Raw genomic sequence first — 13,737 nt, 5'->3', positions numbered from 1 at the left:
AGGAGCAGAAGAATCCTTTCTGCGAGATATAAGACAAGACTGAGTTTTAGAAGGATTGAAATCAAATCATTGCTGGCTTCAACCACAAAGTGGATCTCCACAAGATGTGGAAAATGATATAAGTTGTAAATGGTTGTTACACAACAACCAGAGCTGATTAATCAGAATTAAGGCGCATGCAATTGAAAATCATCTTCAGCAGACTTCAAAGAGAAAGACAACTGTACACGAAGAAATCAAATCAACTCTCCCCTCATTTCAGCTCCATAGAATGGTATGATGAAATAGACTGGAACTTTGTGCATTGGTCACTCGCATATACTAGCAAGACTTTTGTGGATTTATTGGATACTTGTTTTCTACAGCATGTTCAAGAGGCAACCAGAGGGAGTAATACTCTTGATCTGATTATCAACAGTGATTATTTGTGTATTAAGAATTTTCAGATAAAGGAACCACTAGTTGGCAGTAATCACAGTGTGCTAATGTGGGATATAATTACCATCGGGGTAAAGGGAAGAGCTTTTGCTTCCGTAAAGGTGACTACAATCATCTCAGACAGTTTTTAATTAAAAAAAAAAAATAGAACCAACTGATACATGTGAAGCATTCAAGGAATTAATCTTGGAAGCTACTAGGCTTTTCATACCAACTAAGAAATACTGTTCAAGGTTTAGGCCGAAGTGGACGTCAGATGAAACACTTGTGGCAGAGAAGGGATATATATATAAATTAACAAGCGACTCAGAAGCCTATGGCAGATATAAGCTAGTCTGTAATCAGGTCACAAAGGAGGTTAGGCAGGCGAAGGCAGATTACAAGAAATTTTGGACAAAGGATGCAAAGAGGAACAGCAAAGACTTCTTTACTTATTTAAATTCTTGAAGGAATGGGATGAATCAGATTGGTCCACTTCATATTGATGTTTCGATTGTCGATGATCATTCTCAGAAAGTTGCCAAACTGAATGAAATAACTTCTGCTCTGAGAACATTATGTGAACCTCAAGAGAATATTCGATACCAGAGGTACCATGAAATTTTATTATCATCTATATGTGATTTTTCTTTTCTAAGTTATCTTTCCTTCTGGCATGAAATTCTACAAGAAGTTAACCTTACACAAAATTATTTACAAGCAGTCGGAATAAGCCTGGAAAAATGTGTTGTAAAGTTACAGACCTTAAAATTATTTATTAATGAAGAAAGAAATAAAATTGTAGAAAGGGCTCTTCAATTTACAAATAAAACTTGCGAGTAAATGAGCATTAGGAAGAAGAGGAAGAATAAGGATAAAAAAAACAAATGCCAAGAGAAATTACAAAGGATGCTGGACTGTCACACCAAGAAGAATGAAAAAGAGCAATGTATGAATGCCTATAGGTTTCATCGAGAATTGGAGGTTCATTCGAATACAGTGGACAAAATTCTTTCAACATTTGCATTATTCAACCATATAATTTGGTTGTTGGGAAGAAAGTAGAATATGAAATGCATATTTCAAAGCTAACTGAAATTTTCAATGAATTTCATCATGAAGAAATTGTATTAGAAATTGGCCAACTAAGACGTCATTTACAAGCTGCAAGGCGCCTCCGTAGCCAGGTGGGCTAGAGCAGCAGTGTGTAGCTCACGCTTCTTGATTATACCGGGGTTCAAGACCATTACCACCAAATACGGAGGATTCGGAAAGGTCAGGGAATGACCACCGCATATCCCCGGAGCAATATGGCCTTAGTTGCTAATGCTCCTAAAAACCAAATAACACACAAACAAGCTGTAAAAATAACTGTTGAGGAAGCAAAACAGTGGACAGCTTTGCAGTTTGTAGACTTTATTATAAAGTAGGAATTTTCGAAATCTCTACCAAATTTATTATTATGTTTAAGGTTCTTTTTAACAGAATGTGTATCTATAGCTTCTTGCGAAAGAAGCATTTAAAATAATTAAAAATTACTTCCGTTCTTCAATGTGTCAGACTAGATTATCAAATCTAGCTATATTATCTATTGAAAATAAATATGCCAGTCAGATTAAATTGATGAGGTTATCAATATATTTGCCAAAATGAAGACGTGAAAATGGAAGACTTTTTTCAAGTTGATAATATTATTTATGGGGTGACCCAGAAGGATCCGCCCTAGGTGCAAAAGAATGTAGCTACATCGCTGTACTAATCTAGACACTGAAATATAAAGTAACTAGAGTTAACATAATAATCAAAAAAGAAAAGAAAAAAAGAAGGAAAAGAAAGAGAGAGAGAAAAAAGAAAGAAAGAAAAATCCATTCATCCGCATCCATCTCTTTACTACTCATCAGGAGTTTTGAACAAATAAATAGCCAAACAAAATGAATGGCCATTTCTGTTGTCCCAGTAACAGTTTTACTAATTTTAATTAATTTCATATTTAGTATGGCCAAAAATATAAATTTTATGATAATATTTTGAGGCTGAATGTTGATTTTTTATTTTCAACATATAATTAGTATTTACAGCAAACTGGGATTGGAACCCAAAGCCCTTTGGGTTACCATTTTTAAATTAGAGTAGTGAACATTTAGATTTAAAATAATATTATATACCAGATTATTGCAAGGTAACAGTTTGGCCCCAGGTGTCAGTTGTTATAGTGACCAAACAATTCTCTGGGTGATTTCGAGACCATTTTTCTAAAAGATACAGTTTTGTTCGGTTTTAATTTTTTACATTCCCAACTAATAGTAAACTTAGTGTTATGAATTGTAAGTTTCAGAAAGGAAAACCACTTTCTTTCTTTTCCATAAAACTGACATACTAACTTTTATATTGCTTAGTCACTCTAGCAGCCCTGCTCACTTGATCACTCCTGCTCCTGCCTCCTGGAAGAAAAAATCCACTCGCCCAAGGCTGACAGGAGCAAAGATGAATAACACTATGTTTCCACCTTTAGAGCCAGTGAGCTCAAGACTAGATACAAAAGACACAGAAAATGACTTTTCTCATTGCAAGGTGTTGGAAACAACCCATCAAGAGGAGATACCAGCATTCCTCATTCTGCATTATCAGATCAGCCTCTGAGTAAATTTTCTCCATTTCTTGTGCAGAAATGCAGAGAGAGAGAGAGAGAGAGAGAGAGAGAGAGTCTGCTGCAGGGTTGCCAGAATCAGTAGGGCGTCTAGTAGAGACCATAAAATTTCAACATCCTGCAAAGTTATTTAAGTTGACTACTTTTGGCAGATAACCAATAAAAGTTACTCCCCATGCCACCCTAAACTCCTCAAAGGGATTAATTATAGAAAGGGACTTATTAACTGTATCAGAGGAGGAAATTGTGCAAAATCTATATGAACAAAGAGTCATCTGAGCAAGGAGAATCATGACTCAAAAAGACAGTATTCTTGTTCTGACAAGGAGCATAATCCTCACTTTTATTGCCATATCTGTCCTTGCGTCCTGAATCCAATCAGGTGCCAAAAATATGGGCACTCCCAGGCTGCATGTCGAGGTGAGGCATTATGTCCCGATTGTTGATGAAAGGAGCACAATCATTATAATTGCACTGCTACCACTTCTCATTGTCCAAATTGTAAGGTAATCACCTGGCTTTCTCCAAAATATGCAAACTATGGAACCAAGAAAAGAAAATTCAGAAATATAAAGTGGAGAAAAAATCACATATTCAGAGAGGCAAGAAGACAAATAATCAAAACAGAGCAAAAGTTTACATATTTCACAGCTGCTGAACATTTTCAGTCAGTAGGTATACAAACAGATATTACAGTTCCTCCAAATATATCTATCACTAATTGGGCTTGTTCCAGTGTCCTTTGCAACAAAAAAACTGAACAAGCCAGTAAAACCCCAATTACCATTCTGGCCAATATGCCTCCAACAGCAAAACCAAAAGTGAACTGCAACCACTGCTTTCAACCAGAATGGATATTGATCAACAAAATGATTCAGATGATGGAATTTTAGAACTTAATACAACCGATGAGATGGACATGACACATCCCTTCATTCCTAAGAAAGACAAAGCGAAAGTTGATTGATATACAAGTCACAACTAAAACACAGGCAGAAACAAAAACTACCAACAAAACTAGTTAATGGAAATAATCCTTCATTGGAATTTTAGATGCTTTCGTAATACAAAAGACAATTTACATGATCTTATCTACTGATACAGTAGACATATACTTAGAAACTTATTTAGATTCACAAGTGTGTCCTACCATTAAAAATGATACTAACTTCAGATACAGTGTTGAATCTGGGGGGGGGGGTGACTGGAAGATGTGTTTCACTCCCAGTGAAATAAACTTCTCCCCCGAAAATTCACCCCCAGTAGAATAAAAATCCTCTCCCCGGCGAAAAATAGTAATTTTTATTTTAATATTCGTTCAAATACCCCGGATATTGAAATTTTTGCCACACCTTTTGTTTAATTTTAATTAAAATTTTCTTCTTACTGCACTCTTCAAGGGCCATATTATCAGTTTACACAATGTTGAGGGGTGGTGGTTCTTGATAGAGACAACATTCCATCCAAACATAGACTGGTTGGAACAATGGAAGCAATTCAGACTCCTTTTGAAGTAGTAGTAGTTAGTAATTAGTATCCCTTTAACAATGGCTTCTCTATATGTCCCTCCTAATTTCTCGCTCTCCTCAGATGACCTGGGAAATCTAATAGACCACCTCTGTTCTTACTCAGAGACTTCAGTGCTCATCATGTGCTGTGGGGATTTCCAACAATCAACAAAAGAGGTAAACTAATAGAATCCCTTTGTGATGCTTGTCAGCTTACCCTTTTGAACACTGGTGAGCCTACCTGTATTCATTTCTCTACAGGATCCATGAGTGCAATAGATCTTTCAATCTGATCTCCCTCCAGATTGAACTGTCCACTCCGTATATACCAATACGGAGTGGACAGTTCTTGACAATCCACTAAATATTGATCATTTGCTAATTCTCTTCAAGCTCCAGACACAGGTAAACTTGCCTCCACTGCATCACTCCACTTGGAAATTTCATAGGGCACACTGGAATGAATATGCCTCTCATGTCCAGTTTGATAATGAAATAGTCCAATCCCAGCCCATAGATAATGTCAGTGAACATATAACTAATCAGATATTACAAGCTGCTACCTCTGCAATACCAAAATCTTTTCTGGAGATATCACAAACACAGCAACTGCTGTTGGAATCAGGATTGAATGCATGCCAAACAGAAAAAACATAGAGCATGAAATTTGTTTCACAAATTCCCCACAACCAGTAATCTAATCAACTTTAAATGACTCAAAGCCCAGTTCTGCCAAATAACAATAAAGGTAAAGAAAGATGCCTGGATGAATTTTTCCTTAACTATAAACAAGGACATGGACACCAGACTTATCTGGAAGAAAGTACAAACACTTAATGGCAATTATGTGCAGTCCCCAGCTTCAATACTAAACTAGGTAGGGAAAGATAGCAAATGCCTTAGCTGAATCCTTTGGCAGAATCTGCCGAACGGAATAAGATCAATTTTTGTACGATCGAAAATTTTTGGAAAATACTTACCTAAACTCCAGGCATTACTCAACTGTCCTAGTCTTATCGAAGCCAGGAAAGGATCGTTCCTTTCTACATAACTACAGGCCGATTTCACTGACTAGCTGGGCAAAGTCCTGGAAACTAACAGCTTGCTAAAGAGTAACCAGACAGGTTTTAAAAGAATCTGTCCAAGTTAGATGTGATGATAAAAAAGCAAACATCCTAGTGCCTTCACAAGCAGACATCTGGTCATGATTGAACTCAATATTGAGAAAGCCTTCAATACCACCTGGCAGTATGATGTACTTCAAGATCTTCATTCTTTCAGCTTGAGAGGTCAGTTACACCAATTTATCCAAATCATTTGAATAAGAGGAAGGTATACCACAAGGCTCCATCCTCAGTGCAACATAATTTGCAATAAGAATTTCAAACATGACACAGGATGTACCAAATACAGTTGAATCATACATGTTGCTGACGACTTCATTAGCTCTTGTCAATCACAAACCGTGAATACCATTGAATGGCAACTTTAAATTTCCATAGCCAAAATATAATCATGGGCATTGCAGGATGGTTATACCCTAACAGAAAATAAATCCACTGTAATTCACTTCTGTAAAAAATACAAACTACATCCACATCTATAAATATATTTAAAAAAACAATCTGATTCCTCTCACCAACAACTTTCATTTAATGGGCTTATATTTAGTTAACAAACTTAATTTTGATACTCATATAGCTTACCTTTGGATGATTTGTCTTAAAAAATTTAGCATCCTAAGAACTATCTCCTATGTCTTGGGGTGCTGATAAAAACTCTCTCTTATATCTCTATAGAACCTTAATTTGGTCCTACTTAGACTATGGTTCACTAAGTTGTGATTCCAATAGGAAATGTTTTCTGTTACATCTGAACCATCCAGCATAATGAACATAGGTAGCTCCTCAGGTTCCTTTCTCTGATTTTAAGTCTGTCATACACAAAGCCTGCTACGATAAATGGTCACAGACCTGGAAAAGTGACACTAACAATAAACTTTACCAGATAAAAGAAGATCCAAAGCTGTGGCTGTCTGGCTTCCGAAGAAACAGACGAGAGGAAGTGGTACTGGCAAGACTCAGAATTGGACACACTCACCATACTCATCTCTTCTTTTTATTGGGAGAAAGCCCACCACAGTGCTCATCCTGTCAGATGAAACTTACAGTCTGTCATTTCCTGGTTGATTGTCCCTTACATTCAACCATCCGGTCAAACACTTTTCAGTCACTCTCTACATTGAATATACTACTTGATTTATCTTGCATATTAGAAAATGAAGCAAATATTGAAGAACTTTTATTATATCTAAAACATATTGGTTTGTACAGAAGTATATAATTTAATCTCTCTAACAACACGCTTTTTGTCAATTAACAATGAAGAGACACAGTTTGGCCGTAGTAGCCCTTGTGTCATTAAACCGAACTACAACAACTTAGGTAGCTGTGGGAGCCTTCAGAATGTCTCCTGAACTCAGGAGAAAATTCTTACTATATTATTGCAGCAGAAATGAATAGTATTTCAACTCATCCCAGTTGGCAGTACCTGTTCAACCCCAACGTGCTATGCTAAAATTTAACAAAAACCTTCTGTGGAGCTTCAATTGCAAGAGCTCATGCTCAGTTGGAACATTAATTTCCAGATTATCTTCCAAGATGTTGCTATTCCTGAACCTCCCTGGACTCAATTCTCACCCCTCCTTGCAACAATTTTTTTCTGAGATAGGGAAAATGCTCCCTAGCAAATAACAAGTTTTAGCGGCTACATGAAGCACGCCCCTTGGCAAACTCAGAGAAACTAGTCATCTATACTGATGCCACCAAAATAGATGCAGCAGTTTCTTTCACCTTCTCAATTGCTGTGTCTCCTACTGAATGCAGTGTCTATACCACAGAACTACACGCAATAAAACATAAGCATCAACCATATCAAGAAATCTGTGAAATATACAGACTCCTTAAGTGCATTCGCTACCATTCAATCTACTTTTTATTCCTCTCATTCCATTCTTAAAGAGATATGATCTAGATTATGTGACTTAGGAACATCCAACCTGCAATGAACATGCAGGTGATGCTGCTAAATAACCCGACACTGGTTCTTCCTGTCAGCTAAAAGTACCCTACACCAATTACAAATCTATTATTAAAATAATATGTAGGAAACAATTGTCTCAACTCTGGAAAACTCAAATTAATAACAGACTGCTGCAGATTAAAGAACAACAACAACTGTGATCCTCTAGTTTCAGGAGAAGCAAGTGAGAAGTGATTCTGTCAAGATTCCGTATTGGTAATTTCTATCTAACTCATCTATATTTGCTTATGGGAGAGATCTCTTCTCAGTATTTTTTCTGCCTGCCCCAGCTAACAGTAAAGCATATCTTTGTTGAAGGTCCTCAAATCAACTATCCAAACAACCAGCTTTAGCTTTCTGTCTGCCTTACAGGAATCCTGAACCTTACTAAATCATCTTGGAAATGATGCATAAATTATCTCTGACCATAATAACATGTAGACTCGTTCATAAGTATGGCAAGAGGCCCTTGTGCCAAAACCCCCAAATACAACAACAACAACAGGGTAAAAGTACACTAGGTGGCACCCTTGCAACCATTATATTCAGCAGCAGACTCAAAGTCACTCTCTTTTCTTGCAGCTGCCACACATAATGTGGTTTCCGGAATATCCGATAATTTATTTTATTGAATTTATCTGATTCATACCTGTAGGGCTTTGGGTTCCAATCTCAATTTGCTGTAAATAACAATGATATATTGAAAGTAAAAAATTAATATTCAGTCTCAAAATGTTATCGTAAAATATATATTTTTGGGCGATTCTTTATGGAATCACCCTCGTAGTTTGCTAACTGCACTAGGCATCCTCATTTTTCTGTCTTTTTATTTCCACTTTCTTGTTATTCTATTCAACGTATATATATTTCTTTATTTATTTAAAAGGCTCTGTCATACTCTATACAAGGTTACTTCAATTATTGGTAAAAAATCAAAAGGAATACTGGCCTCCGGAATATAATGTTAAGAAATGTTAAGAAAGAAAGATGCCTGGATTAATTTTTCCTTAATAAACAAGGACATGGACACCAGACTTATCTGGAAGAAAGTGCAAACACTTAATGGCAATTATGTGCAATTGCCTGGAAAAATTATGAGCAATTATGTGAAATTGCCTGGAACATGCCTGGAAAAATTTTCAAGTAGCACTTAGGAAAATCCCTGCTTTCATCTTTTAATATGGGACCTTTTAATGAGGTCTGAGAATCTAGAAAGCCACTCTGTTTTCTGGATATCTTTGCTTCTTGGAAATTTATCAACCATGTGTCCTATGAGAAGGGGGGAGGGAAGAAGTGAATTATAGTCCATAAAAAGGAACTGAGGAGTGACTGTACCCTGGAACAGCTTGCCAGATCCCCAAAACTCTGTAGAACATGCGCTGGTGGAGATGAATGCAAGTTGCTGTCCTCTCTCATGAACTCTGCATGAGCTAAAATTCATCTTTTAATCAGGAACGGAATTAATTGTCTACTTTCCTATAGAATTTTCATGTTGGCAGCATGAAACTCAGTTTTAGAGATGCATAACAATAGGGAATGATCATTCTTGTGTAACCCTTTATTGATAGTATGAAATTTGAATGAATTTCATGCTCATTTAACGAAATGAGTTTATAAGTTATATGAGCTACACAAAACTTTATTGAAATTAGTGGTGGTGAAGTATTTCTAAAAATGTATAACTTTCTTATCTTTTGCACGCACATAAGTGTCGTGTCATTCATTAGAGCCTTTACAGTAATACAGTGACTGTTTCATTTCCTAATCAGTGGAAAGAATAGTTCTTCCCAACTGATTGGAAGAGATGGGTTCAATTCCCATTGAGGGCTGAAGGAATCCCATGGATGGCTTGTCAAGTGGTCTGAATAATTTCTGGACCTTGAACACAGAAATTTAAGATTTTCCTGAAGTTTGTCGGACATTTTCATCCTACAAACAGGAAATTGACATCCAGTTTTAAACAATTAACCATTCCTTTCATGCATATAGAAAAAAGAGCAATTAGACAGGTACAGCTCCTGAGCATATAAGGGAAACCAAGCCAGTTATAATGTCAGGTGGGTAAGTAGAATAGAATCACTGAATATTTAAGCACATCTAAGGTCTCATAAATTTAAATGATGTGCAGTAAATTATGCAATATTTTATATGCCCCTGAAGGTATGAAAATTTATGCTGTATACTTTACTTTATGAAATGTGTATAGTTATAATTTGGTTACAACTGTGTGCTGATAACTCTCTCCCTGTTCAAAATAGTGCACGTAAACGCCCTGTTCCTTATCGGCGCCCATCTCCACCTACTCCTAGTAGTCACAGTTCATGGTCTTGCCAGTCACAGTCTCAGTCAAGATCTTTTTCTCCATACAGATCACATTCACGGTCTAGGTCATGTTCATACAGAAATAGTTCCAGTCCTAGAAGTCGATCAGAGTCATGGAGCCCTCTTCACAGAAAATATAAAGACAACAGCAATGATAGTGTTAAGAGATGATATTTTAAATTGTTCATATTGTGAAATATTAAGTTACGTTGTCTTCATACATACATACAGTATGTATATATGAAGTGTGTGTGTGTATATATATATATTGTGTGTGTGTGCGTGTGTGTGTGTGTGCGCGTGTGAGAGAGAGAGAGAGAGAGAGATTTTCAATGGGAATTTGTGTATATTAATTCAGTTTTATTTGTTTATTTTTGTTTAGTACTGAAAGGTAGCACTGTGTATTGTACTGTTATGATACATATATAAGAATTATATAGAAGTTGAAATTAATCTGTGCAAATATTTGATGTTCTATTACAACTCTGAGATTGTTGCTCAATGTAATGTTTGAATATCATACATCTTTTGAAATAAGGAAAGGATAGAAGCTGTGAGAGAAGAGGGGAAAAAAAGTATAAAATTTGTGGACAGAAATAACTTTTAATAATTGTTGATGGTATAAAATATGTTATATTTATAAGCAACTTATTCATAATGACAAGCTAATTTCACAATGGAAATGTGGATTTCATTTTGTTGGTATGAATATTCGGAATATTTGGAATAGTTGGTATTCAGACTTTTTTTAAACCTAAATTTGTAACAAATTCTTGCCGTGATGGTTTTTTTTTTTTTTTTTTTGTTTTGTTTTTTAAAGACAACTTTTTTCTTCTTTACTATTGGAAAAGATTTCAAATTCAAGTTCTCACAATATTGAAATTTTTTTAGTTGTAATCAATTGAAAGAAAAGTTTTCAAAATATTCAGTATAAGATCTTAAAATTATAATAAAAGTACATTTAAGAAAAATTTTAAAATAATGGAAATGGTCATAAACGCATTTAAATAAAAGAAATTGATGTTGATTTCCTTAATTTTATTCAAAAATATATTTGTTGATAAGATGAGTGCAAATTCCAGAACATATAACAAATGTAAGAAATTAATATTAAATACTGGAAATGATTGTTGCAATTCTGAAAGTGAACACCATAACTTTACACTTAAATGGGAAACATATAGTTAGAACTCGTTTTGCTGTAAAATTCAAAAAAAGTGTAAAGTCAAAAGTCAAAAAATTCTTATCTGTCATAGCAACACTGAATGCTATGACAGATAAGAATTGTGCACATATAAAAAAAAAAAAAAAAAAGATTTTTCCAATTCAAGGTGAAAATTAACAGATACTGATGTATTTCTTAGCCATAAAATAAGACAATATTTTTGCTATTTAAATTTTAATTATTCACTAATTATATATATTTTTTTTTTATATGATCTAAAATTTGTTAAAATTAACTGTAGTACAATGAATGTGCTGAGGGCTGGGAAGTCAATAAAAATATTCGGCTCAATTTCTGCATATTGTAATCTTTAAGAAATACACATGGTGGAAGGTTTACTATAAATTCTTAAAAACATAATATCAGCACTATTATCTTTTGCATTATTATTATTTGCTAAAAAATTGACAGTTGTCTCTTTGATGTACAAAAAAACCAGAACGAAAAAGGTAAAGAAAGATGCCTGGATTAATTGGAAAAGGTGTGGAACCTTACATGTTAATATTATGAGAAATTACACTGCAAATTGATTAGAAATTGAATTTGCAACAATGTAGTTCTTTCAAAATTAGAGCAACAACCAAGATTCTAATCATATTAGCATTAGTAAAGAAAAAGTGATGCAAAGAGGCAAGCTTATATGGCATCAACCATGAAACACCACTACCCATTTCATTTTCCCAATTCTTTCATATGGAACAGTCTCTGGCTGAAAACAGATTCACATACATCTGTCCTGCAACCATCATTTTCCAATTTAAATTTCCCGTGTGTGTGTGTGTGTGCGCGTGCGTGCGTGCGTGCGTGCGTGCGTGCGTGCGTGTGTGTGTGTGTGTGTGTGTGTGTGTGAATAGGGGGCATGTGAATGTGGTCTAAGAACAAGTAAGAATGTCATCATTTAGTTTACTCAACACATTTAAAGCTTTAAACACTTCAATCAGGCCTTCATAGTTTTCCTAGGTAGGATGTTCCTTTGTAAGGGTTAACAGGCCCCTTAGAAGAAAAATAACACCATGAACAAAATAGGACATATAATTTTTAGAACAGCTATAAAAATGCCATGAACTGGGCAATTTGTTAGTTATCTTAACCTATTTTTAGGTTACCAAGATTGGAAATCTTGACATAGTGGACATAGTGTTTTTGTCAAGCAGTTCCTGGGGTTCCCCACAAATCTGCATTAAGTTCTCTGTGATGTATGCACAACATTGCAAGGCCAGTCAGTGTGGGTTATGTGCGAGTAGTGTGTTGTTTGTGTTGTTTGACTGGCCTCTTAGTTATTGGGAGGCTCTATCACCATGGAAGGAGCCTTTCAGCATCTGTCCACTGGCACAAGGAGCCGGGCCAGGAAGGTAGGCTCTCTCTCCACTTGCAAAGCAAGAGAGGAGAGAGAGGCCAAGTTAGAGGAACAGAGCGAGTTGGATAGGAAAGGTAAGAAAAGAGGAAGGAAGCAAGGGTAGGGAAAGAGGGGAAGGCTACCCCCCCAGCAGAGGGCCAAACGGCCAGATGATTCCCACACCTGTCAGTTGACCAGCGTTAGCAGAACCCCTTCGATGAGGATTCATCAAGGGTGGTTAAAATTCTGCCTGGGGAGTGTCGTAGACCAGCAAAAGAGCCCGAAAGCATATAATCCCATGCTGATGGACATGCAGCATCAGCAAAGGAGCTTCAAGGAGCAGAGGCGAAGGCAGGAATCCCATTGGTTTATCCTGCAGAGAGAAGTGTCGGCATTGGCAAGAATCTCTGGTGGAAGCTTTGTCAAGAGAAGTTGAGAATCACCCGGTGAAGTCTTCTAGGAGCTGCAGAGAACATGTTGGAGTATTGCAGGAGAAGATGAAGTTACTGTGGATGGACAGGGAAAAAAATTAGAGGCGGCTCTCGAGTGGCCACATAATAGAGACTTGGTGACGTGATTGCAATGGTGCATCTTGTGAAGTAGAGAATCATTACTGGGTTTGGTATATCCTTATGGCTGACAAGTTATTTAATTTCTTGTGTGGCTGGCAGTAGGGAAGCTAGTCGACAGAATGAGGTGCAGTAGTCATAGGGGTGCCAGTTGGTGGTTGTGAGTGACAGCGGCATCTGTTGAAGACTGCGGTGGCATAGGTCGAGAATGATTTGTAGGCTTCTTCTGATTCCAATACCTAACCTCTGGATGGATTGTCGGTGCAACGAGGGCCAGAAGAAACTGGTTGTGGTGGTCAAGATAGATCAGACAGGAGTGCATCACGTGGTTCCAGTCCTCTGACTCTCCACAAATGCAAAAAGCATCATCAGCCAGACCAAAGTTGAGAAGACGCCTTTTAAATGATCCGTGGCCAGTCAAAAGAAAGGATGTGTAGACATTAGGATAGAATCAGTTGCAACATCGTTTGTTGAGGAAGGTGGCATCTGAATAAAGAGTTTAGTAATTTCACCTGTTGATGAGTTATTTCATCATGTCTGCCATAGGGAAACCAGTTCAGTCCACACACGGGTCATTTCACATATCATTAAAACGCGTAGTGTCTGTACGCGTTTTAATGGTGAGTATTTCA

The 13,737-nt window shown here is 36.5% G+C and overlaps 1 protein-coding gene across 7 annotated transcripts in view; it reads left to right on the top strand.

Annotated features, from left to right (window-relative positions):
• Srrm234 (Serine-arginine repetitive matrix 2/3/4) overlaps positions 1-10,638 on the top strand; it is a 661,659-nt gene extending 651,021 nt beyond the window's left edge. For 4 of the 7 annotated variants that reach the window (XM_090374230.1, XM_090374228.1, XM_090374229.1 and 1 more), the window contains one exon: positions 9,912-10,638. In XM_090374230.1, coding sequence (XP_090230356.1) covers positions 9,912-10,146 — 235 coding nt within the window. In that variant the 3' untranslated portion in view covers positions 10,147-10,638. The remainder of the gene's footprint in view (positions 1-9,911) is intronic. The other 3 variants (XM_090374234.1, XM_090374231.1, XM_090374232.1) reach the window with 3 other exon arrangements.
• Positions 10,639-13,737: the final 3,099 nt, after the last annotated feature.

The sequence above is a fragment of the Mastigoproctus giganteus genome, chromosome 5, assembly GCF_048544385.1.
Source record: "Mastigoproctus giganteus isolate SK-2022 chromosome 5, ASM4854438v1, whole genome shotgun sequence".
NCBI lineage: Eukaryota > Metazoa > Arthropoda > Arachnida > Uropygi > Thelyphonidae > Mastigoproctus > Mastigoproctus giganteus.
Note: the sequence above shows the minus strand (reverse complement) of the source record. Positions and strands in the feature narration are given on the sequence as shown.